At 37.7% G+C, this 26633-nt stretch overlaps 1 protein-coding gene across 2 annotated transcripts in view; it reads right to left on the reverse strand.

The window, feature by feature from the left end:
* The window catches only part of ROS1 (ROS proto-oncogene 1, receptor tyrosine kinase), a 70892-nt gene that overhangs the window by 38115 nt on the left and 6144 nt on the right, over window positions 1–26633 (reverse strand). For both annotated transcript variants that reach the window (XM_088522141.1, XM_088522134.1), the window contains exons 5-27: window positions 25608–25668; window positions 24776–24924; window positions 23348–23486; window positions 21549–21750; window positions 20798–20874; window positions 18835–18957; window positions 17661–17845; window positions 16439–16536; window positions 15430–15941; window positions 14753–14965; window positions 13677–13787; window positions 13021–13202; window positions 11822–12013; window positions 8247–8347; window positions 6694–6908; window positions 6211–6374; window positions 5468–5630; window positions 4557–4819; window positions 3684–3747; window positions 2895–3097; window positions 1953–2164; window positions 1005–1288; window positions 53–229 (exon numbers count right to left, since the gene is read on the reverse strand). In XM_088522141.1, the coding sequence (XP_088378267.1) occupies window positions 53–229; window positions 1005–1288; window positions 1953–2164; window positions 2895–3097; window positions 3684–3747; window positions 4557–4819; window positions 5468–5630; window positions 6211–6374; window positions 6694–6908; window positions 8247–8347; window positions 11822–12013; window positions 13021–13202; window positions 13677–13787; window positions 14753–14965; window positions 15430–15941; window positions 16439–16536; window positions 17661–17845; window positions 18835–18957; window positions 20798–20874; window positions 21549–21750; window positions 23348–23486; window positions 24776–24924; window positions 25608–25668 (4090 nt within the window). The remainder of the gene's footprint in view (window positions 1–52; window positions 230–1004; window positions 1289–1952; window positions 2165–2894; window positions 3098–3683; window positions 3748–4556; window positions 4820–5467; window positions 5631–6210; window positions 6375–6693; window positions 6909–8246; window positions 8348–11821; window positions 12014–13020; window positions 13203–13676; window positions 13788–14752; window positions 14966–15429; window positions 15942–16438; window positions 16537–17660; window positions 17846–18834; window positions 18958–20797; window positions 20875–21548; window positions 21751–23347; window positions 23487–24775; window positions 24925–25607; window positions 25669–26633) is intronic.

Below are 26633 nucleotides of genomic sequence, written 5' to 3' on the forward strand. Positions count from 1 at the left end.
GCTCTGAAACAATTTTTACATTAAAAACAAACAAATAAAAAACCTCTGCTACCTGGATATGGTTGTGCTGCTGCGCTGTAGGCTAAGATTTTTAGTTTTTGATTTACTCTCTTCTGAAAATAGAGCTTTTTACTTTCTTTATTTGCTCGATGAATTGCAGTGTATTCCTTTGTTTCAGCACTCCAATATATAAATTCCTTATCTACAGTCAGGCTGCCAATGTTCATATCTGTAGGAAAATGTTATATATTTAAGTTTCAGAATAAATCCTGAACAGACAATTTTAAAAGAAAGGATGTGTATTTGTATTCACTGCGAGCCACTATATATGAATGCCTTGATCATACCGTGTCTTCAGAGACCTTCCCTGGAAACAACATATTTTCCGATAGGTCTCCCAAAGCTGAGACACTTCGTTATTTGGGTTTACAAATGTGGATTTTGGAGCTTTTCGTTATCTTTAATTATCAGAACTGCAATTCAATCAACATCACAAACCATGTAAGACAAGAATGAGAGACATCTATAGAAACTTTTTCACCTTTCCAAGATGACAAATGAAAAGCTTTGCCATCTCCCAGGAACAATTAAGGCATCTGCTTTGGTAAAAGGGCAACTTTACACGGTGCTCTTCTATGATAGAGTTGAAAACGGAGCACAAGCATCAGAGTTTACAAGACAGTCAGAGATGACTTGCCATACAATACTCTACCAGCATGAAGTGCCCTCCTCATGCCTAGCACTAAAGCCTCCAATGCCACTTTCAGGCATAACCCAGTATTGTATCTTCTTATAGAGATAAGCTCTAATAGGTATATCCGATATTACACTGCAAAATAGTGTGCTAAAGATAGAACACTAACACTTTTGTCTGTCTTGATTGTAGAGGAATAATTTTTCTAACAAAAGTATGTCATAAATGCTATTTTACTGAAATGAACATTATTTAAGGGAACAGAGACAGCAACCATCATGCACCTATAAACATAACAAAGCAGTCCTACCTTGCAAACTTGGTATACTGGTAATTCTCGAGCAGTGGCAACCATCCACATCTGAGGCCCATATTTCATCTCTTCCCCTGATAAAGAGCAGCTGAGGTTTCTCAGAGTCAGATACATCAATAGTCATAGGTCTTCCTAGGTCTGCTTCTGCCACATTACAGCTGCAGTTCCTAATATGATCTTCTGCTGGCACATTTCCCAATATGTGGTGGACAGTATCATTCATTATATCATAATAAAACATCTGGCAGCCAGAATCAAGGACTTCCATCCAGTACAGACGACTATCAAAGGAAAGGCATTGGTTAGAGTAAAAAAATCTTTGACCTGCATGGTCGGAAGAAAATGAAGTTCTTTAAATGACCACAGTCACAAACCTCCCTAACACCTACAACAAGATACCTAGAGCGGAATACTTTCAGAATGATTCTAGATGTTTTGCAGGGTATTTTTCAACAGCAGATCACAATAACTGATTTTGCTGAATAAAAAGGTTACTTTGGTGAAGCACTGGAGCAGGCTACCTATGGAAGTAGTGGAGTCACTGCCCCTGACAGTGTTCAAGAAACAAGCAAAGGAGGCACTTAGGGACGTGGTTTAGCAGGCATGGTGACAGGTTTACAGTCGGACTTCATGATCTTGAAGGGCTTTTTCAACCATAATGATTCTATGATTCTATACAGAAAATGGTTGTCTGGAATGGACCTCCATTTACATCATTTCAATAGTGATAGTCTTTCAGTATGTATGCATCGCTTGATGGTTTCTGTCAAGAATAGATTTAAAGTTACATATGAAGAAGCTCAACCAACAGTACAAAAGTAGAACTATATTCAGATCATTCTATGACTTATAAAATGCAAAACTCTCATTAACTGTAGAAAGCCCTTTTTGACCTTCATGATTCAAATGATTTATAAAAATATGTATTACTAATATATGTCTTACCTTAGGAAAGGATAGGCCAACAGAGATGATACAGTTGAATTCTTGTTACCCAGCTCGATGTTCAGCGCTTTTAAAGATTTTATTTTGAGCTCAAGATCAATAAGAAACATTTGAGTTTCATTCCATGATGTTCTCAGGGCAAGAAAGAGATGTCTGGCAACCCAGTCAATTGTGATGGCTGTGACATTGTGAAGAAGTGCATCCTTGAAAAACTTTAGGAAAAAAAAATTATTAAACTGCTTGGAAGCATATTTTTTTCCATTTGATTAAAAGTTAGAACGTTCTGAAATTTATTTGTTTCTACTTGGAACAAAAAATCAAAATATAAAAAGATGCCATGGAATAATGATTCAAATATTTTTATAGAAACAAAAACTGTTGTTTCAGTAATATCAACTGTTGTCTCTATTTTCTTGAGTTAAAAATAAATTAAACGACAGTTGATACTAAAATTAATCTTCTTGTAGTTACTAATGTGCATTTTTAATTAAAATATTTTGCAATAACTTGTCAAAATATTTTGACATTTTCAAAAAAAATAAAGAGCAAAGAGGACATACATGAGTAAAAGCATTTATTTCTAGTAGGAAAATATTTCACCTGATATGTTCTGGCCTGTTCTAACAGCTATTGCATAAAAAAACACTGAGGTGTAAATTTTATTATATTTATTTTTATTGACTTGCTAGAAAGATAAATTATCCAGTCATTGCTTTTTTTTACTAAAATTTCTTACCAACTGACCATCAGTAAGAGTAGTGCATCTTTCCAGTTCTATTTTCTCCACTGGATTTTGACTTTTTTTTTTTTTATCATGTTTATTCTTCCCTGCTTTAAATACACTTTTTACTTCTTCAAAACATAATTAGCCCCAAAATAATGATAATATCAGCCACATGTTTTCCTCAATTTCTTCAGGCAGAGGAATGAACAAAAAAGTACCTGAGACCTCGAAGTACTCTGTGTGTTCAAAAGAAAAAGCGAATCCTCTAGGATATAGTACACTGTGTCATCATTAGCAGTATAGCAGATGTCCTTTATATTTTTATTTGCCAGAAGTTCCCATATGGTATGATTATTGTCTACGTCAGTAAGAATCAACTTGTTGGCAGAAATGGTTATAAGAGCTGGAACAGGAAAAATATCTGGAAAGAAAATGGTACAATGGAATTGATGGTGCATGTTCTAGACAATAGTAGTCAATCATAATAAAAGCAAGAACAAGATAACAATAAATGCTGTCCTGCACAAACTGTATTTGATAATATGTCACAGCAAAGAGATGTTGTAGCAAATAGCTGTACACATAAGGTAAGCTTGATGTTGCCTTCTTGACATGACATGCAGACTCCTAAGTATTTTTCAGAGGCATTGTGGAAGATTATGTGACAAATTTAAGGGTAGCAAAATATATATTTCCTCTCTCAGTCACTTTTCACACCCTGATTAGAAAGAGCCAAGTAGTCCGCAGATTAAAGACCAGAAACTGCTGTTAAAGCCTACTCTAGGATTGCTTAGAAAAATTAACGTAGCACTGTTCTGAGAAAAAACTCAAAAATCATAGAGTTTAAGCAAGTTGTAAGAAATGTGTTCATTTCCCATAGGAAGCTGGTAACTATTTCCTGCATAGCGCCTACCACAGGGTGAAGCAAACATCACTCAGAGTAGGAGCTTATTGAGTTCATCAGCTATTACACAGAAAGTGTAAGAAGAAATCTGGGTGGTCCATACCTGAGGAATTCCGCTCTGCTATATCAGACAACGGTCCTGGACCTGCAGAGGTGAAAGCTCTCACCTGTAGATAGATGGGACAGGAGATTAAGTGGTTTATGTAGCAGTGCTCATGAAGAAGGACTTCAGTCAGAGCGCCCTTAGAGGCAATACTGACAAAAACACAAGCAGATCCTCTGCTGCCCTAGTGTAAAAGCTGGGAACATACATGACTGAAGGCTGTAGCTGGTCAGTTCAGAGGTTATATTGAAGGTTGGACACTGGCTTTGGAAACAATTTCTAGAAGCGGTGCAGAGAATGAAAATTTTTGCTGCATCTACAAGTTAGACTACAAAGGAAGCCCAAGGGGTGTCTCTGTCCCCAGGCTGGAGGAGTCCCCACTGCCAGCTGATGCTCAGAGCTGTGGTGGTCTCCTCCATCAGTGGCTGGCCAGCCACGCACTCTCACTTTTGTAACTCAGCATCTTTTGAGCACACACACTGCATTCTAGATCTTTTATCAGAAGGGAAACTTGGCCTGTCACCAAGTTTTAAGAGAGAAGTCTCATATTTCAGACACACAAATCCCTGTATTATTGTAGCAGTGAAGGCTCTTTATAACTGTGGCTGTTTTAACCTCCACCAACTCAGTTATTAGCAGTGGCTTTTGGCCTAGGAAAGCTTTTTTTGGTCAGACCTAACTTTATATAATGAGCAATACAATATACAGAAAGGTTAAGCCAGGTGCCCAAGGATGAGCTGTGAATCAGCAAATGAGTGAAGCCTAGAGCAAAAACACAAATTATTGTCCCAAGCCCAGTATCATCTCCTGGACACACACTCCAACTGTACCACTAGCATCTGAGAACCAGATAAGCTCAGCACTGTTTCATACCTGTAACCTTATTGTGAGCCTGGGAAGCACATCTTTGAGTGAGAAGAGCATCAGGGTGGGTTCGACGCTACTACTGTTCCACACTGAGAAAGTATCAGAAGTGCCATTCTGAGGCAATAGCTGGTAGCAAATCTCAAAATGCGTTAATATTCCATTTGCCCTTTCAGGCTCATCCCACCTGAATTCCACAAGGACTTTCTCATTGCCTTCGAGTAGATTATTAGGTAATACATATATTCTAGGGTTTAGAGGGGCCAAAGGAACTGTATTAAAAAAACAAAACACAGATCAAAGTACTACCATTAAAACATACACTTGATTTCCTGATTAAAACATAAACTATTTCCTGCTTAACTGATTTCGTTTTGAGCCTAAGCTCCATGGCCTTAATGCTGATAGAGGTGCAGAAGTGGTGAGGTGCAAATTATAGAGGACCATCTAAAACTTCATGGTGACCCCTTCCTGTTTTGTATCATCATATGGATATCTGATTTTAGTTCACTTCACAAGGAAGGGCTATGTTACCAAGCAGACTCAAATGCAAAAGTATACATGGAAGAAAAATGTCCATATCATTTATTAAAATCTTAAAAAGAGCTCTAAATGCTATGTGCAACCTTTGATGGTCTTTGTAATAGATCTCAATTTCTCATTCTTGCTCTTAGTCACAGGTACGTGGTAGATATTGTCATGTGCTTTCGTCTCCAAATTCTGTTATTACAACTGTGTTCATTTACATGTGCACCAGATAATTGCCAAAAAATATTTTAAGAACATGCCCTTGCAGCTCCACTGACAGCTGACTAGTCCTCAAAGCAGCTCATTCCTCTCAAGACAGGGTTTTACTTGTTGATATAGACCTCGCTCTGGTACACACTAAAGGTTAGGAATAAGATTTGAAATACTGATACCTCCTTCAGGGGATCGAAGGACCACCGATGTTGTCGGTCCCTTGCCCCAGTATGTGTACGGAGTGACAGTGAAATTGAAGAGTACAAACGGTTCCAACCAGTCAACTCTGTAGGATGGCTCTGTCAGGTTATGGGGATGGAGGCACCGTTCGTTCTCCAAAGACTGCAAATGGAACAAAATAAAAGGAAACAAAACAAAATAGATATATTTTTGCTCTCAGGAAGACCTTGAGTTTTCCAAAATTCCCCTTGCCAACACTGGTTAATTAAATCAAGGCAGAGCTTCTCTTGCTGTTTCAGTAACTCCTGTGGCACTGTAACAACATGCAGCAATCTGCTAGCAATCTGCCCTTTGAGTTGAAAGTACAGCTTGTCAAATGTGCTAAATTTAAGTGTGGATGAAGCCCAGAATTAACTCTCAGGCAAAGGTTGTCCCACTGGCAGCTCAAAGGACGCTTCCATCCCCAAGTTTCTCACACGCCTTCGGGTGCGAGGAGCTCCTCGCTTGGCAGTTCGCGCACCAGCAGCCAACCCACAGCTACTGCTAAGACCCTGCTCCTCCAGCATTGCTCTCAGTGTCAGAGGAGCAGTACAGCTTGCCTTACATTTACAGTTTAGTTTAGTTGCTGGACTGATTCCTAAATTCCTGAGAAGAAAGAAAGTATATTTATGTTTAAAAATAGATACACCAGCAACTAGGTGCAGTAATATGCATAAATAACAGGGAAGAATTGCATAAATACTCTCTCTTGCAGAGACTTCAGTCCCACGCAGTAGAAGACAGTTCCCCATTCCACGTTTGTGGAGGCACTCCAAAAGATGTGAAAACTTGAAGAATTCCCTTTAATCCTAAAGGAAGTCTCTAGCACTGAATCTGGGATCACCTTTGGTATAAAGGAAAAATTTCCTGTCCACAAAGAGAAAGGAAAAAATAACAATAGGTGGAGCTTTTAGACCTTAAATTACATTAAGGTAATATGAAAAATCTGGTAAAAATGTCATTAAATAGAAACAATGGTATATGAGTAACAGCATTTGGTATTCTGTTTAGGCATACATAACAGTTTAATAATTGTACTGATCTAGCTATAATCTGATACATTTATTAATAAATTGCAGTTGTTCAAATCTTTAATCAAATGACTTTAAAGAATTTTAAGAATGAAGAATTATAGATTGTCAGGAAATATCTTTACAGAGGAGTTTAGATAAAGGAACTAATGTACCTGGCAAAGGTTTGAGTGATTTATGAACAAGAGTAAAGGCTGCAAACTCTGCTGGTTGTGAAAAGGGAATGTTAATGCTCTGATTGACTTCTTGTGCTGTAATGAACTGAAAACTATTAATCCAGAAGAGCCGTCCGCTGTAATATTCCAGTGGACTCCAAGATATTTCTGAAGTACTCCATGCTGCAAATTCTGTGACTCTGGCATTACCACAACTGTGAAAACACACATGACATTAACAAACTGAAAACAGCCCATGTAAAGAGAACATGATTTATGCAATGTTTAGCACATTAATGTGTTTTTCTTCCCCATTCCAGTTCTTAATATTGATGGAGGAGGAAAGGAAAATAAATCAAAAGTCTTTAAGTTCTCTTCAGCAGAACATTTTTCAGAATAATACATTGTGGGAGGAGCAAGACCGAGTCCTTCAATCCTTTGGTTTCATTAGAAGATGATTGTAAAATGTCTCAGTGTCTGAAAACCTAAAGAAAGTATTCTAATGAACACATGTAGGAAACCGAGTATTTTGAAAAATCAGCCCCCTTCCTCTCAGCAATTCCAGGAAAACAGCTGAGTTCCAGCCCAGTGAGAGATTGAATTTGCTTCATTAAAGCAAGTCCCCAGATGAATTTTGACCCTGCTATTTTTCTTGATACCTTTCCATCATCTGTAAAGCTCCATTACAATTTTCTTCCAGCAGTATTGCTGGTGATTTGATCTGTCTTGTTATTTCTATGTCAAATCTTAAAGGCCTTCTTTGATCCCAATTTATCTTCTGGGTAAGAGATTAAATATATTGTAACAGGCATCATTTTACTATTTTAGAAATGTCTTTCAGCTTAGGCACATGCTATTCAAAGCAAATTTGGAAAAGCTTTGACACACCATCAGATTCATTAGGATGGATTACTTCTAATCTCTCTGTTCTGGCATGCCAGAGATGATTTATGGCTGGCAATTGGTTCACAATAGCTCTGCATGTTCTGGCTAAAACTAGTCAACATATTTTGATTCTTTAAATGTTTACCATTGACCACAAGCAAGTCTAAGATAATCAGAAAATCCAGCTGATTCCACATGAAACAGGTTTGCAATATTATGAATACACGCACATAAATATGGCTAACTCATTTTAAGAGGTTTAATCTGATGTTTGTAGAAAAACAGTTTGTCTCCATATGAAAAGGAACAAAAATACAGTTTAAGGAGCTACTACTCAACACTGTAAAATAGTTTTTGTATAGTAGACCTGGCATATACATGAAAAAATATCATTTGTTCTTATGGTCTTATCATCGTACACCTGAGTAGAAAATAAATGGCAATTATTTTATAAAACTAAATTTAAAAATCGATGAGCATGACCTCCTAACACATAGCTTGCCTTCAGATATGTGTGCCCATCAGCACTTTCATTTTCCTGTTGTTGAATTAGCAACTACAGGTGCTCAGCATTGGATAAAAATCTGTTGGTTTTTTATTTGTTTAAGATAGAATTGCAAGAAACTTGAAGTTAAAGACCTTCTTACCTGTGCTACACATTTACTTACCTTTCTTTGCAAAGAGCAACTCTGTATAGGTTTAGACATAGACTGTCTTGCACAAGCCAGTAAAGAAAACCATAAGTGAGATCCAAAGATAGACCTACCACCTAAAAAAAAAAAAAAAAAGGCAATTTAAATACTCCTGAGAGAGAAACCCTTAGACATGGATGTTTTCAGGCAGCATCATTAGTAGCTCTTTATTGGCAAAAATAACACTACTACAATAACCATTTAGTCTAATAGGAAAAGAGGCAGCCCTAGAAAATAATCAGGTCCCTGGTGGACCCCTATTTATAGCAGCTGATGATTTTCTAGATAGCATATTATGAGCATCTGTTACAGTGTTCATCCCTAAAGCATCTGATGCGTGCAGATATTATGGCGATAGTGTATCAAGTGGTTAGTGAAACTTCCCATCAAAATTTCCAGAACCCCTCTGGTATTTTAATATTCTTTGTCTGAAACAGATGGTTGATATCCAGTCTTAAAGTCAGGATCACTTTTTGATAGAAATACTTTGTATCTTCTGTCTTTTTTTTCCAGGGTTTGATTTTATGCATAGAATATTTTAATGTGTTGCATTATTTACAGAAAATAATGCTAATTTATTTGAAAAATACTCAGTTTGAATATGAAATTAAATGTTTATATTTTAGTAAAACATTTATTATTAAATAAGAGTCAGAGAAAAAAAATATTCCTTTTCTATTTATCAATATTTCATCTTCAACTAGACTAACTACAGATTTTTTGTTGACTTTAAATGTATCTAATATCCAAAATAAAGCTTTCTTGCTTTTTCAGTAAGCAACAGATTCAATGCCATATGCAAAAATAATAAAAATCAAACATCTAATAAATCTGTTTTGTGAGTGACAAAGAACTTGCATTCACAAATTAGACTGTTATATTATGTTCAGCACATGTCATTAGCTCAGTCTACAAGTTGGTATGTGCTTTTCTGAAAATGTTTTCTTGCAGCTCTCAAACCTTGCATTCTCACTTCCTCATCCAAAGAAAATAGTTGTAGCTATTATTTTATAAGGTTAAATTTCCATTATGGATGCAAGGGGATCCTCCTTAAAAAAAAAAAAAAAAAAAACCACTCTTCATTAATAAACTGGCAAAAGATGTTGACAGGAAAGCAAATGTCATATCACTTAGTTGTCTGTTGGCCCTTATGTAAGTACATTCTTGACATATTTCTGTTGATACTGTATGTCAGGAAATAAGGTTTGAATGATTGCTCCTGTAGGTTTTCTTGTTAAAAAAAACTCACCGTATGCATGTGCTTGAGTGCATATTTAGCAAAGCATACACTATTTTATCCCATTTACCTAGCCTCTCTCCCATATTCATCATCAATTATGTCTTCCTAAGTCTACTTATTATTTACTTATTTATAGATATTTTGGTCTTCTTTCCTTACCTACTTTCCTTCTGCAACTATTTTATTTTCCCACAGACATGCCTCTCTTCCTTCTCTCTATCCCTGTATCCTGTCAACAACAGGCAAAAAATATTTGTACTATTCACATTTGGAGGATAGGCAGTAATGTAATGCCTCCCTTCTCTTATGCTTCAAAAATAGACAGGGTTTTTCCATGTCATGACAGGTATTGGTCTCTGGATATGACATATGTCTGGGATCATGCAATACAACTCCACATCATGAGATGCAACATAAATCGAGCTACTTGAGATACTCCTTGACCAGCAGTAATAAGAGGAAACATTCAGAGGGCTCTGGCCCCACCTGCACACAATACACTTAGACACAGCCCCGCTACAGATTACTTATCTTCCAGGCATATTGTATACCCTAAACTACTTATTTAAGTTCTTTGGACATTCTGGCCAAATCCTAATCTAGATATTCTTTGGCCCGTATTCTAATCTATATATTCTAAATCTAGATTAGGATTTGTCATTGTACCAAAAATCAATCAAGCTGTGCCAACATGCATCAACTAAGCTGTATGACTGATTGTAAAATAGTTGTCATAAAAAGATGTTGTTCCCCATAGATAAATATCCTTTAAAACTCTGCCTTCATATTTATTTAGGAAATCATAGTAGGGATCTTATATTCATACTATTCAATTTTCAAGCTAAAAGGAGATGCAGCTATATGGTGTTATACACTGCTGAAGATCCTGTGCTGACCAAATGAATGACTATTCTTTATTAGAAAATCATGTAGTAAATTCCAGTACAGACTGTGTTTTGTAGAAAACAATCTCTATTTATAACAGCAATTAACAATTACATCTGTGTTTTAATATTAAGGCATGAGTACTCTTTCCTGGATAAAGGACTCCACTATGCAAGGGAGGTGCATATTTTTGCTTGTACAAACATGAACTCAAATACTTAAATGGGATCAACCTGCTCAACAGTTCCACCACAGAAGTATATTCTATTCTCTTTTTTTGAGCGGTTTGTCTGGGGTTTCGTTTTAATGAGTAAACACCTGTCAGCTATAACTGGTCACTACTCGGTCTAGACATCTTTACTTGGCTTTTTTCCTGTATGCATCACAGCAGGAGGCTGAGTGCAGGGAAGTTGGTGCATAGATTAGGGGCAGCATGGAAGGAGGAGAAGAGATGTTTATTTGTAGGAGGTGTGAATGAGTGGATAGTTGAAGGCTGGTATCACTGACATAGAGGAAGGTGCAGAAAAAAAAAAAAAATGACAGCAGGAGACAAGCAGCCTTCTTGCTGCCAAGGGCCTTGAAGCTGAGGATAAGAAATCTGAGGTTAGCATGAGACAATTTAGAGAAACAGGTAATAGAGTCAAAAGAGAAGGGCAGGGAAGTTGGCTTTAGCAGTTTAGATTGAACTGCCAGTTGTTAGTTCCTACAAGCAGGTCACCCAGAAGATACATGGTAAGTTATAGGGTGCTGTTGGCTGGGAAAGCGTATGTCTTCCCAAGAAGAGATCCCACCTCCATTGAGGAAAGGTGGGAGGCTGGTCCTGGATAAGAATGTCACCCTTTGCAGCACAAACATTATTTTTTATATGTGAAAAAAGTGTTACATGGTAAGTTATAGGGTGCTGTTGGCTGGGAAAGCGTATGTCTTCCCAAGAAGAGATCCCACCTCCATTGAGGAAAGGTGGGAGGCTGGTCCTGGATAAGAATGTCACCCTTTCCAGCACAAACATTATTTTTTATATGTGAAAAAAGTGTTTCCCAGTTCTTCTGTATTTATGTTTGCAAGGATGACAGGTACCACACCAGAACAGTCTTCCCCTCTTCTCCCTGGACCCTCTCACAGAGAGAAGGTATGGGAGGCATGTGACGTTGGAGGGCCTTTCTGAATGTTAACTGCCCAAGAGAGACTAAACTAGGCTTTTTTGTGTACGTGTGGAGAAACAGCAGCATCTTTTCATCTAGTCCAAAAGGGCTGAAACGTCATGGGGCACAAGGCTAACCTCTGAAGTTTCCATGCAGCCGTTATTTGCAGGGCATATTTTGTTTCCTGTTCATAACAGGGTGATTTTGATAGCCACAAACACTGACTGTGTCCTAGAGACCTGCTCACTAAAAAACATTTAAAACAGTAACAAAATGTCAGTCACCTGTTTACCAGAAAACTGCAGCTGTTCTTGCAACATAAGGTAATGCTCTCCATTCAGCCTTGCACTCTCCACAGAGTACATTGTGGCCCAGTAAAGGTAACCATTAACTGAATCCACTACGAGATCCTTTACCAGGAACACAACGCGGGCCACAACATCCATGTTGCCTCCCAGTAGTGATTTTCTGAAGATCTAGGGAAAAAAGAATTGTTTTTAATATCACACCTACACATTATCAGCCATGGGTGGTTTTTTTGTTTGTTTGTTTGTTTGTTTGAATATATTTTCAAAGTACTTACTTTTCTACAGTCTTTATCTCAAGTCTATAGAAGCCTTAGGCTTTCAAAGCCTAAGAATTTAAAGACTTCGCATTTAAAATTGAAGAGGAAGAATAAGGCAAAATTATTAGTTAATGTTTGCCAGAAAGTAACAAAAGAAAAAAAGACAAATTTCTATCCCCCTTGTTTTTCCTAGTTTTGGCAGCCTTCTGTCTGACTAAGTTTCTCACCCACTTCGTATTCACTATTCACAAGTGCAAATGAGGGTGCAAGGCAGTGTGAAATCTGGCCTTCTAGCTCCAGTTTTTAAAACAGCTTCTGACTTTGCACTTACAGGAAATGAAAGGCATAATTTGACAGCACTGCATAAATTAGCACTGCAATTTTGAAGTCAAATACCTTTTAAATAATTCACATGTCAATATTCGTGATATAAGAGCATACAAAGTGCAATCGTTTTTTTTACCAGCAGGTATCTGCAAAGTAGTGCATTACAGAGACCAATCTTGAAAATCGCTGTGTAAACAAATCACATTAAATTTGTTGCATACATAAGGATTAAAATAAAGTCCATCTGCTTCTTAGATGAAAACAACTTGACAATCTCCATTTCCACTATATTCACTTAGTTCTATAATATTGAATTCTACAAAACTATTGACAGAATATTTGGTTTGTCTGTTTTGCACCTGGAATTCAGTGCCCAGCAATAAATGAATATTAATGAACTTCTTACTCCAAACTCCTGCATAACTGTAGAAATACTCACAGGGGAAGAAAACTGTTGTGTACGTAGCAAAGGTCCAAATGCATTTCAGATTGTAAGAAATAAGAATAAGAAATCCTTACAAGGAGTAAGGTCTTCACAGATACTTATTACTTCTTATTAGCTTCAGGTTTTAGAAGTGCAACTCTACCTACCGTATTTGCTTTGCCAGCCCAATACAAGCATTGGCCCAACCAGTCAAATGCCAATAGCCTTGCATTTCTGATGTCAGACACGTAAGTACTCTCAATGGTACTCGCTCTGCTGCTCAGTGACCCGGTCAGAACTTCCCCCATGGAATTGCTCCAATACAGAGTATCATTATACCAGTCAAGATCTTGAAAAAAGAAGAAAAGATATTAAGATTTTAGAAATATGCTATTTTAAATAATAATAATAATAATAAATAAAAAGGAAACAGACACTTCATGGTTTACAGAAATCGATATAAACACTAAGGCTTAGTTAACATAGAGATAGGTACTTTCCTATAGGAACTACATACTTGCATGCATCTTTCTCCAATTACTATAAATATATCATATATACATTGGGATTCTGAAGACAGCTTGTGAAGACAGAGATCTGACTTCATTTCTGCTCTGCTCTTTTTCTCTAAGGATTAATTTGATCCATAAAGTAGAGAAGGAAAAAAAAATGGACACTGACTCATTGAAACGGCTTTCACTGTGCACTTAAGTCTGGACAGCTGTGATGAATGCTTTCGTCTTTCAGTCCTATTGATTAAATTTATAGAATTCTGATAAGTTCTGACAAGTTGGTGGCAGCAGCCAACTTGGTCAGTATTTACCTGAAACATTTCTTATATCAGAATAGAGGAATTCTCCCGGCCCATAGCTATCCAACCGCTGCTTCCAGAGCCCTTCAACCCCTACTGCCAGTATATATGGTTCTTCTTCAGCTGATAAAGACAGAAAAGTGCAATAATGAATACCAAGAACAATTCGTTTGTAATATGTATATTCTAATACTGGAGTGACTGTTTCCAGAAAGTTACAGAAAAACAGTTAAAACTGTCCTTGCCCTAAGAAATACTGAAGGAAGAACCAGGGAATGGAAGTATAATAGTTTGAAAAACAGAGATTTAAGACAGGTTTAGATCCAGAACCTTAAGGTGATTTGAAACCTTATTAGATGTCTGCACACCACCGTGGGTTTGGACCTTGGCTTACCCAAGTCGTCAAAAGTCATCCCAGATCTTAGGTGCCTGACCAGTGCATTAAGTTAATACCTCTGCTCCCCTCAGACATACGTTATAATGGGTAAACAAGGCATCAAAACACATTCCAAAATGTATAATCTCAGATATTGTGTAGACATCAATTTCCCTCACTGTCTTTGCTAAAACCAAGGGTTCTCAGCTATTTCTTTCAGTGAACCTGCACTTTCCTGAAAACTATCATTCACCCCAAAACACTGCTCAAAGCAAAGACAGCAATTCCTGTCACTTCCTCACAGAAACTGTTTTGCAGAGCACAGAAAAGCATAAGGTCTCTCATATATGTATTTAGTTGACAGGATGTCAAACAATGCATATGTTATTACATGTACATTAGAGAAATATAAATATTAATAATACATAAATCAGTATATAATTAGTGTACTAACAACTAGTATATCAATATTAGTATCATAACTATCATTAGCGTAGTATGTAATAAAATATGGTTGCCACAGTTTGAGAGCCTTACTACTTTGACGAAATGCTAGCTTGCTTCGCTCGCGTCCTTTAAAGTTTCGAAGAAAATCTTTTTGGTTCACTCATTTTGCATTCTTTGTCGCAAGCTCACTAGGTGGACACCTCACCAGATGGGAAGCTCTACTGACTCATTGTCCATTTCTCTTGGGTGAAGCAGCAATTCTCACCTTCTTCTAAAGTCATGCCTCGAAACACCTCTGACCAAGGCCCTTCACCAGCAGGAGACACGGCTCTAACTGACACTTCGTGTGCTGTGAAGCTGGTCAGCCCCTTTACTGTAAACCTGGTGTCGCTAATGTTTGACATGACTCGTTCCTTATCAGAAGGGTACTGAGATGATACTTTCACATCATAGGTCCAGTTCTGCCAGGCGGATGGACCTGTGAGATATGATCACATTATCACAGACGAGGTCACTGTAGCAGAAAACAGCAATCTTTAATAAAACTAAGTTAGAGAGTCATTTTTAAAAATGCCAGCATCAGAGAAATTAGGAAGGGAATAAATTAAAAATCACCTTCCTCCAGGGAAATAGAAAGAGCAGTGGCCCTTCTCCCATGAAATGAACTGATCTGCGAGAACAGAATTTTCCCCAACCCAACCTGGTGTCACTGTTTAAGTACATATGCATATAGGATAGAGGCTATAGGACATTGGCTGATCATATTGCCAAATCTTGGGTTAAAATTTTCACACTGAAATAATTACGCATATTCCAGAACGACAGGCTACTAAAGTCATTAAAGCCCCGTGACCAACAGAGCCCTGAAGAAAAGGAAAATGAGGAAGTTATTCCCATACAAAGAAAAAGACTAGACTTTCAGGAAGAAGCATTTAAACTTACTGGTTCCAATAGTGAGCTCAGGTGGCCCCCAGCTGATCACAGCTTGTTTTGATCCAAAAAGAACCATGACGAGACGAGGAGGAGTCGGCAGAGGAAAAGGCTGAGTTGATGCCTCATAAAAAAGCAAGTTGCCAAAGCCAAAGTACTCTGGATAGGCCAAGCTGCAATCCACTATGTACTCATTAAAGCTCGAGCTTCCCCCTGGAGAGACCTCCTCATGGAAAACTGCCCTGCCGTCCGTGACGGTAAACATGTTATCTTCATAAACAAAGCTCTCCATGTTGTTCAGTGGCACGTGCGACCGCAAGGTGTGAAATTCTGAACCATCCAGAAAACCTGACACAAAAGCCTGCTCTGTTTTGTTGAAGAAAATAAGCCTCTTCGTCTGGAAGCTGATGACAAAGTCTCTCAAAGCGCTGGATTGCACAACTGGCATAGCTGCAGAGGCAGCCGCTGGGAAGAGCGGGAGGTTGGCTCTGTATATGCCATCGTCCAGGAGACAGAAAATGTACCTGGCCACGGAGCACAGAAGACCCGTGTAACTATAGCACAAGAACTCTGTAGATGAGTCGCAAATATTTTAACAGCTCATAGACATGGCCATCATTACATATACATCAGGAAAATGCTTTTGGTTCTATTACTATACGTCCAGTCAAAATCAAGCACTTCACTTTTCACCTCCTGGGTATCTGGCTGGTGGCTTATTTGGGAATATTCTTTCATAAGATCTCAAGTGTTAAGTGCAGACATTTAAAATTGAAAAAGTCCTATATTCATAAAGCACTGAATGCCTAAAAAAACAAATTTCTGCATTGGAAATTATCTCCCCTGACAGCACCTGCAGGTGCCATGCTTGTTCTGGCTCTTTTCTACTTTGTTACTCGTTACCATTGCAATTTTATTTGGGTAGGGGAAGAGTTTGAAGTGGACATAGATGATTAATGAAGAAAAGCAGATACAGGTTTTATAGAGCTTCTGACGAAGAGTTCTCAAGGAGGACGCTTACCCATTATAGGGATCAGCTATGATCTTCTGAGGGGATGTAATCGAAAGGGGAGTGATGTCTTCAGCTGCCGCACAGCTCTCTAGAGGGCAGACATGTATCTAAGGAATGAGAAAGTGGTCATGCATTCATAGGGAGCTTTCTAAGGAGCAAACCATCTGGGCTGATGCCTCCAGAGGCGCAGTGCTGGGAAGGAAACACTTTTCACACTCTTGTCTCGTTGTAGGACTCTTAGGCTCCTGAATGTCAGTCACCCAAGGACAGCTGCCGCCCAGTGCAGCAAACACCACCCTGAGAACTTACCCCGAAGAGCTGTTAGTCACTCTCCTCTCAACCTCCTGTCTGTAAGCTGAGAAGAGAAACCTGATTTGGGGGTGCAGGCAAGCTATGGATCTGAAAGGGAAGGTACGAGAGGGAAGGAAGCCCTCTCCTGATCCTGGTAGCAGTACCTTGGGACCTTTCTAACCTATCCTGGCTTCAGAAAGCTCTGGCATCAATCTGTTCATCTACAGCTGCATTTGTACAGCTGTCTGGCTACCTTTCTTCTTGCTACTGAAGTTCCCAAAGCAATAAATGAAAAATCAGGAACGGCAAGAGAAAATAAAATCCCCTACTGCCCATTTAGAGCAGTTTTTTTGTTCTTGGTGTGTTGGAGGAGTGAGAAGGGTGTGCAAAGTCAGGCCATTAACATAAATGATGCTTTGTGGAGATTCAAGTTTACCGAGTGCAAGAATGTGATCTATATTTTAACTTCAGCTATAAGCTGAGCTGTCATCACTGGGGCAAAAATTCTTTCTCCCTTAAACAGTTTTTTTTCATTTATGAAGAGTGTTATAATCACTAACTAGTTATCACACCACCTTTCTGAGGCACAGTAGGAAGTGAACAGGCTAGATGGAGAGGAAAGGAACAAAAAAAGTCACTCAATTTGGGTGTGCCCTGGATGGGATAGCTGAAATCCAAGCTTTTTCCTTCCAGAAAAGAAAAGCAAGACAGAGAAGCAGAACTCTGTATAGCTTGTTTACTTTAAATATGACCTAATATTCATGCTTATTCCTCTATATTAAATCTCTGAAATATGTGAATATTATTAAACTAAAGAATATGTTTCTGTGATTATATTTTATGCATGCATATCTATACATAAAACAGATTTTCTCGTGCAAAATAAATTACAGTAATGACCAATATGAAATAAGAAATTAATTAAGTCCTGGAGCCATACCTTTTCATTCATGACAAAGTATATCCTGTGGTACAGCCAATCTACTGAGATTGATGTAATATTCCCCCAGCCAACATAAAAGAGTGTTAAGTCGGACACATCAGACATATTTGCAGGACCTTTCATCCAGATGGAATTTCCCTCAGAAAAATAGACAACTTGCTCATAAACATTCACAGAAATTCCTAAAAATAGAAATATATGCGCACACATATAATGCAAGAAATACATTCCAACTTTTCAGTTATTTTTGTCTAATTGCCTTAAAATTAGGTTCTTTTCCATCTGGAATCCAACATCATTGGAAAAAAAAAAGAAAAGTTAATACTTTCGCTCCTCCATTTCTAGTCTTCATTCAAATAATAAGAAAACTTATGTATTCTATGGACAAGAGACAATTGCTCTTCAGGAAGATATTCAGGGACAGGATAAATAACAAGCAGATCAGCTGATATGGATTCCCCTTCCCCAGGACAAAGAGATGCAATTTGCATCTCCTCACAGAGCACCATTCACTCTAATTCTGACTAGACATTATCTGTACCGCAACATTACTATAAAGGGGTATTTAGTCTGAGGCACCATTCATTCTGCTGGTGTCTTTGTGGCTCTGTGAACTAATGTAGATAACCTCAGATTTCCATATTGTTCCCAAGGACCAAACACAGCAGCAGTGCAGATAAGGGAGATTAGAGTCATGGCCAACTTGAGAAAACATGTCTGTCTGGTGATTTAGACCACTAAATGCCTAGTTACAAAACTTTTTGCCTCAAACCAACCAACACAGCAGCTTACTTCCTAGCCACCATCCTTCGACACTTCACGCAATTTAATCCTTTAGTTTGAACCAGTTTCCTTCCTCACATTCATGTTGAGTGAATACAGTCATTAATTATAGGGAAAGATCTGACTTGACTTCATCTTATCTCAACTTAGACACCTGCTGTGTAGAAGTTCACTGCTGAAGTGGCTGCTAGACTCAGTGGAGGGAAGGTGGCACATAAGCGAAATGTCTCAGCAGTCACAAGGTCTGTTATGTCAAACAGAAAGTTTCTATTTCTCCCCACTGATTACAAAAGGAAGCTGGAGCCTAGGGGAAGTGTATTCTGTCCTTGGCAAATATAGAGGTCTAAGCAGTACTTAAGAGCGAATGAGCATGCCTCAACCGATTTACCTGTAATATTGTGGTGTATCACATCATTCTGCAGGCACTGAGCTGTGTCCAAGAAAGATTCCATGTATCTCTTCCGTAAAGACCGGTTTCTAGACAGGAAGAGCCATTTTGCTTTTTCCTTAACTAACAAAAGGAGAAATTCACAATTAATGCAGATAATCGAAACACAAAAACAACAAAGATATGTCAAATATGTGTGCATGTATTCATGTGCATCTATCCTACTAACAGTGACTAAAATTAAACCTCTCAAAGAGTTAAAAGCGGATTGAGTTATTCACCATTACAGTGCCTCCAGGTTGTTTTCATTGGATGAAAATGTGCCACACACATTTCAGATCATAACGTCCTGCAACACTCCCTCATGAAAGAGGAGACGCTGCCTTTCACTGCAGAAAACAAGACCCTGCTGCCTCCCAAGAAAACAGAAGCACAGAGACAACCTTGTCACCCCCAAATCCAATGAAAGTGGGATATTTAGCTTCTCCAGGCCTCCCTGAAAACCCCACTCAAACAATAATATTATGCTTATTATATTAATTTTAGAGACCAGTGCATTATTTTAGGTCTGAATCTGGCTAATTTCAGTTTCTAAGCAATCCTTCACATTTGTCTCTTTCCTCTAGTTTAAGCAACTGTCTGTTATCAGACAACATTTCCTTTTACAGGTACCAGGGGACAGATCAGCTGCTACCTTCATTATTTCCTGGATAATCGAAATAGACAGAGCTGCCTATATTGCCACGTGATGTACTTACTGCAAGTCATTTCAGTAATGATCTCACTAGAGCAGAGTACAAGAAGTTAATATCACTTCCTTACTTCTTTTCAGAGACATTCCTTACTGATTACTTTCCCAATTCAGGGCTCAAGCCTGTGAAGCTCAGTATCTGGTGCAGTACAAACATTTCTGAATGTGATGCAGGCAGGAAGGGTGGCTCCAGTTTACATTATTACAGAAGGAGAGCACATGCCACTGGAGCTCAGAGGAATTAATTGAAGTTTTTATTGGCAACTAATAAGGGCTTGTGTCCCATCACCTCCACCAGAAAGTGTTTTTAAGTGGGTTTTTTGTTTGTTTTTTATTTTTGTTTTTGTTTTTTGAGGGAGACTTATTTGTTTGGGGTTTAATTTTAATTGATTTGTTACTAAATAGCTTGAATTAGTTAACAAAATCAGTGTATTACCTAATATGAGTTAATTACAGATTAATCTAAGTCACATTTTGAAAAACATTTATAAAAATATAAACTTAATTCCTCCAACCAGTAGCAAAAGACAAGTGTTTCAGAGACAGAGTTAAAGTATCTGCTAGAATTTAAGTAAGAGTTTCCAAGTGTTTGACAACCATAAATCTAGGTGGATTTTCCTTTACACTCCTAAAGTAATCTTAACACATACCTTTCTCTGGCAAATAACTAACATTTCAAAAATTCTTTGAGTGGTACCTGTAGAATACCATTTATTTTATCAGTAGTAAATAGATGTAGTAAAAATAAATATAAGAATGAAAGAGCATCAAAGAAAAATGATATGATTTCACATACTTGGCATGGTACAAGCAAAAATTTTTTGTCAAGAGAGCCTAATATAACAAACCTAATAATATTAGAAGATACACATTTGCTTGCAACTGTTAAAGTCTCGTCTTGAAAATGAAAGTGTGTGCTCTCAGTCACTGCTTCAGACCTCCGAGAAGGTTTTGTTTGTTTGTAATCTGTAACACAATTCAAGCTGAATTCATTTGGGTCTACCGGAAATTCAAGTTTTCACTGTGATGTGTGCTCCAGCAATATCTACGGCCAAAGAGCAGGACTCTCTCTGATGTACTATCAGCTCCCCAGCATATGACTCCTGACTGTTTACAGTCTAAATATCACTCACTTCTAAGCACACCGCAAGCCAGTGAATGTGACTTTGACCCCAGGAACCAACAGCAATAAGGACTCTGCTAGTCTTGTACCTTTGGCTTCCAGAGTTGTGATATTGGCTTCTGCAGGTGGTCCAGCACCAGCCTCATTCACTGCTACAATACTGAATCTACAGGAAATCAAAGCAAACAAGAACGATAAAAAAAGTAAAATAAAACAATATGTTTTTGGTTTGGGGCAATCTTTTGAAACATTTCCTGAAAAAACATTTTATCAAGCATTGTGATTGTTACAGAATATTCCTCCTTTAAGAAAATATGTACTTAAATGATATTATCTCAGAAACTTTCACTAAGGGTAACCAACCAGAATCTGAATTTCCCAGCTTAGGAGGGTGGGCAAAAGCAACATCTTGTAAACAAAGATGTCAAATGGGGTCTTGGATTCAGAAGGGTGAATGAAGGTGCACATTCACTTGTGTAAGCAGAATATGCAGCCCTTTGTGTTCAATAAATGACAGATTTTTTCCAGATGCTTAAAGGACCAGAGAGGGTTGCTCTATCATTTCATTAATACACTCAAAATGTGCAACACGAACTTAAAAATAAGGCTTCAGCCCCTCATTTCTCGACCAAATTGCTTTTCCCTCCCCGCCATCTTAATTATTTCAGATGAGATGGCTGTTCATACAAAAATAACTCCATCATCTGAATGAATATACACTTGTTTTTGGTAACGACTTTAATTGTTGCCCTTGAGAAGCAGTATTTGGGCATACCCTGTACTATCCAGGGAAGAGATACTATAGACATGCTTGGCCATGCTGGTTACTGCTTCCCATACCTGTAAGTGTTGTTTGGAAAGGTGGAGTAGAACTGAAAGCTGTGTCCTCTTGATGCTCTCAACAGTTCATGATTTTTGCTGCTCAGGAGCAAGTTGTACCCGACAATCAATCCATTGGGAAAAAGTGGTGGAGACCAGCTAACTTCTACAGTGTTAGGACTTGAACTCTGAATATCTTTAATGACAGGAGCTGTAGTAGGAACTGCAAAAGACAGAAATAACTGAATCAGGAATGGCATTTATGACATTAATTGTTTTTCATTTTTAAAGTCATGCCTATTAATTTTTGCTAATAAATACGACAAGGAACAGTATTAATTCATAAATATTATATAAGCTGTTGAGAAGTGAGACATTAGGACCAGGGCTGTTCCTAGATGATCATGCAAAACAGCACATTGCTAAAGGCAAATAACAGGGCGCATAACCTTTCATCTCTCCACTCCCACATGTGTGCCTTTCTCTGCAACATATGAGAGAGGGCACAACAGGAAGAGTCTGCCCTGCGAGTTGCTACTCTGTGTTGAGTGTGATCTTTATTGCTGCACCCTTATCACATTTTCCCTGAAGCCTATATGGAATCTAAACAATGACCTTGCTGCAAAAAAAAAAAAAAAAAAAAAAAAGACAGAAACCTAGCCTTATGACATTTCTCACAAAGCTATCATCTCCACTAGAGTACACATGGGAGCCTGCTGGAAGGCAAATCTTCAGCTTCTATAGATCTTTCCCTATACCGTATTCTCTGCTCGGATGGGTTAGTCACAGTTCACAAAGTACAAATCCTGAAGTTTTATTTATTCCTTCAAACCTCAGTCCTGAGGATTTATTTTTCTTTATTTTCCTAAAGAGGAGATGCAAAACGTGAATAAATAAATAAATAAAAAGTAATAATTTTCTATAGGGATATGGAACTTTAGTAATTATTTCAATAATTTAGTAATTATTTCAATATTAAGCCCTGTGAAACTAGAAGAAAAAAAAAAGAAAAAGAATTTGAAAGCATCCATTTTATCTAGGTTTTCTAAGAGATTCTGTTCATTATGCCATGGAACATAAACTGAAAACTTATGACACCTTCCCTAGTGCCTTATTCAAGAGCACATCCAGTTCTTAAAATGAAAATGTATGCACATTGTCAACAGAAAGAAACTTATATCTTGTAAATTGCTTCTGTGCAAGATTCCTGATAGGGAACCATTTTTTATCTCATTTCTATGAAATTCTGATAATATGACCATGATGTCACACGTTTTCTGCAAGAAAATAAAGCACCAAGCAATTGTATTAAAATTCTGATTTTTTTTCCTATGATGATAATACTACCATCTTTTCCCCCTCCTTATCATGATGTCCTAATTAAGGAACGTTGTTTGTAAGTCATTTTTGTCTCTAACGGGGTGCTGGGAGTTTCCATCTTTCTATTGCAGATCTACAGACTTTAAAGTATGAACATATTATTTGACATGTCAAAATTTCTTTGTGTATTTGGGGAAATGTCTGTGTATTCCACCCAAAAAGCTCATTGAAGTGTGCAATTCACCCTCAGATTTTTGACCATGCACTTTTCTGGTCCTGTTTTTAAAACTGAAAGCAACAGTCCTATTCCTTTTAGTTCAAATAAAAGAACCTGTAATATTTAAGTGGAGTCTTTTGCATCTACTGAGCAGACAGGATACATATACTTCTGAAGATTAAGCATAAATGTTTTCTATTAAAGGAACAACAAGGAAACCTAAATGTTTCTGATACGGTCCTAAAAGGTTTTATTAGCATATAAAGAAATGTTAATTCATTACCTCCAAAAGCATTTGTCCGATAACTGGGACTCGATGGAGAATGGAGCTGCAGCTGAGATGTGATGATCCATACTACTCGAAACACATATTCTGTGAAGGCTTGAAGGTCTTTGACTGCATATGAAGTTTCAGATACTACCTAGACCAGTGCATACACACAGTCATTACTGTGCAGTGTGTGATCTATCAAAGCTAGTTTGATACAATAACATATATATTTAGAATGCTGATGCTCAGCATACTAAATTTAAATAAGAAGAAATTCTGAGAGATATTTTCAGCAGACGTTTTCTTTCCTTCAGAACTTTTCCCCCTTCTCTTTCCTTCAGAACAAACTACCAAATCTAAATGATGGTTCAGTGGATGAAAGGTTGGATAACAGTAAATTTGAGGGTAAGGCTAAAAAAAAGCTAAAATAATAATACCTTAAGTAATACATTTTAAGTTTTTGATGCACATACTGAAGACTTAAGAGTCAAAGGCTTCTGAATAGCCTGGCAAACCTATGTCCCTATTTCACCACCAGTTAATTTAAAATAGCTTCCTACTTAGCAAAGGATATTTAACCGCCATTTTCAGCACTGACTTGCAATGCTCCATGAGCTGGTCTAATAGATACGAGGGTTAGATAACAAGCATATAGTTGACGCTTACAAAAAAACCCATAATATAAGAATGATCATACAGAATAAAGGTCCATCTATCCAATTACCATGTCTTTGACCAGAACCAAAAACACATGTCTAGAAAAAAGTGCAAGAGCAAAGAAAGCTTACATGGATATATCTACCAAATACAACCAGGCTTGACATGCAATAACGAGTAGCAACAACAAAGTTTGTATTAAGTACTCAGGGTTTTTGTCCCATTAATTTGTCCAGTCACTTTTTGAACTCCTCTGAATTTTATTATCCTTATGTGTCAGAATGCACCTCGACACCTTAACTATACATTCTGAAGGACATATGTTTGCCTGTTTTAAACCTGCTTGTTTCTATCAAGATCCCTAGTTCTTACACTTGGTAAGGCAGGAAATAATTGGCCATGGTTTAGCTTCTCTATGCTACTCTTGATTTCATAAACCTGTGCCATGTATCTAACATAATAACTTTTTTTTTTTCCTAACATAAAGCAACAAGTAGAGACAATAAATTCAGCCAGGGCACTACAAGCACACAAGCAATCTTAATACATTTAAACTTTCTTAACCAGTGTTACAAAAACACAAAGGAAACAATTCATTCACATTCAGCCATTACTGCTTTAGATGCTGCTCTTTATTCTCTTCCCTTTCATCATTTTAGTTGTGATTGCACTTTACTAATAGTCGTCATTTTTTTCCCCAGTGAAATAGGACTGCAGGGCTGCATTATAAATAAAACCAAGAACACATTTCCTTGCAAAATAAAAGAAATTTTCCTTTTTTACCTCTGTGTACCTCCAGTCTCCAGGGAGCTGGCTGAACTTCCACTGGATGATATATTTCACCCCAGAGATGTTAGCTGCTTTCCACCCCAAAGTCACATTGTGGCTCCCAATGGTAGATGCAAATGGTGCTGTAGGCTTGTTCAAATAGTCTGGAAAGAAATACAATAATGTGTTAATGGTAAAAACATATTACTTTATACCTTAGACTTGTGAAGCAAATAAAATTATAGAAAAGAGAATATTTTAAAAGTTGTAGAAGAAATCACAAGACACAAGGCAAACACACAGTTCAATACAAATCAGAACACGAAACTCAATGCTAATAAATGTGACTGCAGCTCTGCACAGGGGTAAATGCCCCTTTAGCCGAAGGCGCTTAGTAAATTTTTGATGAATAGAAACCTAAAGAAGATACAAAAGATTTAGGAAGAAAAGGTTTTTGAAGAGTCTATTTCAATAGCACTGTATTGGCCTAATTTTTCCCAAGTTATAGGAACTTTAGTCAGTGATTGCAACAGAAGCAGTCAGATCAAAGAGGAGTGCTCTATAAAGTACCATCTTAAACAGCTGAAGTTGGATTTAGAAGGTCACAAGTTCACAGGGAAGTTAAAAAACAGTTTCACTGAAAGACAGAGTTATATTTGCCAAAAAGAAAAAAAAAAAAAAAAAAAAAAGAGAGAGAGAGAGAGAGAGAGGTAATTTTTTGATGAATCAAAAATGATAAGACAATCCTGATTTCAACCAAAGAAATCCAGACTGTGAAGCAAAATTATACCCTTAAAGCTGAATCTATCAGACCGTTCATCAGACAGAATGGTATCTTCAGACTTACTCTGTACTTCAATACCATAGGCATCTTCTGCACGACTACAGCCAAACTTGCAGGAAACTCTCTGTTTAGGACACAGAACTCACTGGTTAGTTTTGTGTAAATGTGGTCTCCTACTAGACAAATAGTAGACACTATGAAGATACTTTTTTTTAATGCAGATACATATGAATCCTGTGGGAATTATTACATTCATTCTAAAAAAAAAACAACAGTATCACAAAACTCTCTCCAAGGAGCTTGCTGAAAATCACTCCAGCAGTTTCACTGGCCATTAAATTAAGGTCTTCACTGTCCCCTCATGGAAAGTACAGATATGGGGCTGCTGAATGTAGAAACAGGCTTTGGTTTCAATACTTTGGTGTTGAGTTGCACTCTTTCCCATTCCTAGTATTTCCTATGAATGTACCACCCCTGAATTTTCAAAGTGGTTGAAAATGATGCTCTTACAGAGCAGCCCTGACCAACCCACACTGCCTTGTTAGGAGTTACTTACAGCCTCCAGGCTGCAATTGTAACAGATCCTAGCGTAGTGAGCTTTCCACATTCACATCCTAAGAATTCCAAGAGTTTTCAGTTTATGGTTGGGAGACATGTAGGGCTACTGTGTCTTATTGGCAAAGAACTAAAGAACAGGTGGCAATATTGTAAGACATTTTTAAGCTACTGCGATCCTCCTATTATACAAGAGGATCGCAGTAGCTTAAAAATGTCTTACAAGACTGAGGCTCCTGAAAGTCAGTGATCATCTTTTTCTAAATAGGCATTTTGTTTGGGCTTATTTATTCTGGTGGGTGATTTGGCCTATAAATGCTTCAAGATTGCTTCATATAGCAGCCACCTTTCAAATGACAATTAACTTTTCCATCCTTCAGAAGCAATTCAATATTATTAAGTGGTGGGTTTTTTTTGATTGCTCTCTTCCTTTGATGCTAGGAGATGCACTTTCCACGCCCCATGGAAACTGGCAAGACAAGTTTTTCCGAATAATTCAATCACAGTTGCAGCTGAGATGTATTTAGAAACTAG

Source organism: Tinamus guttatus, unplaced genomic scaffold, assembly GCF_059628265.1.
Source record: "Tinamus guttatus ecotype Peru unplaced genomic scaffold, ASM5962826v1 Tinamus_guttatus_pri_ptg000010l, whole genome shotgun sequence".
In the NCBI taxonomy this organism is placed as follows: domain Eukaryota; kingdom Metazoa; phylum Chordata; class Aves; order Tinamiformes; family Tinamidae; genus Tinamus; species Tinamus guttatus.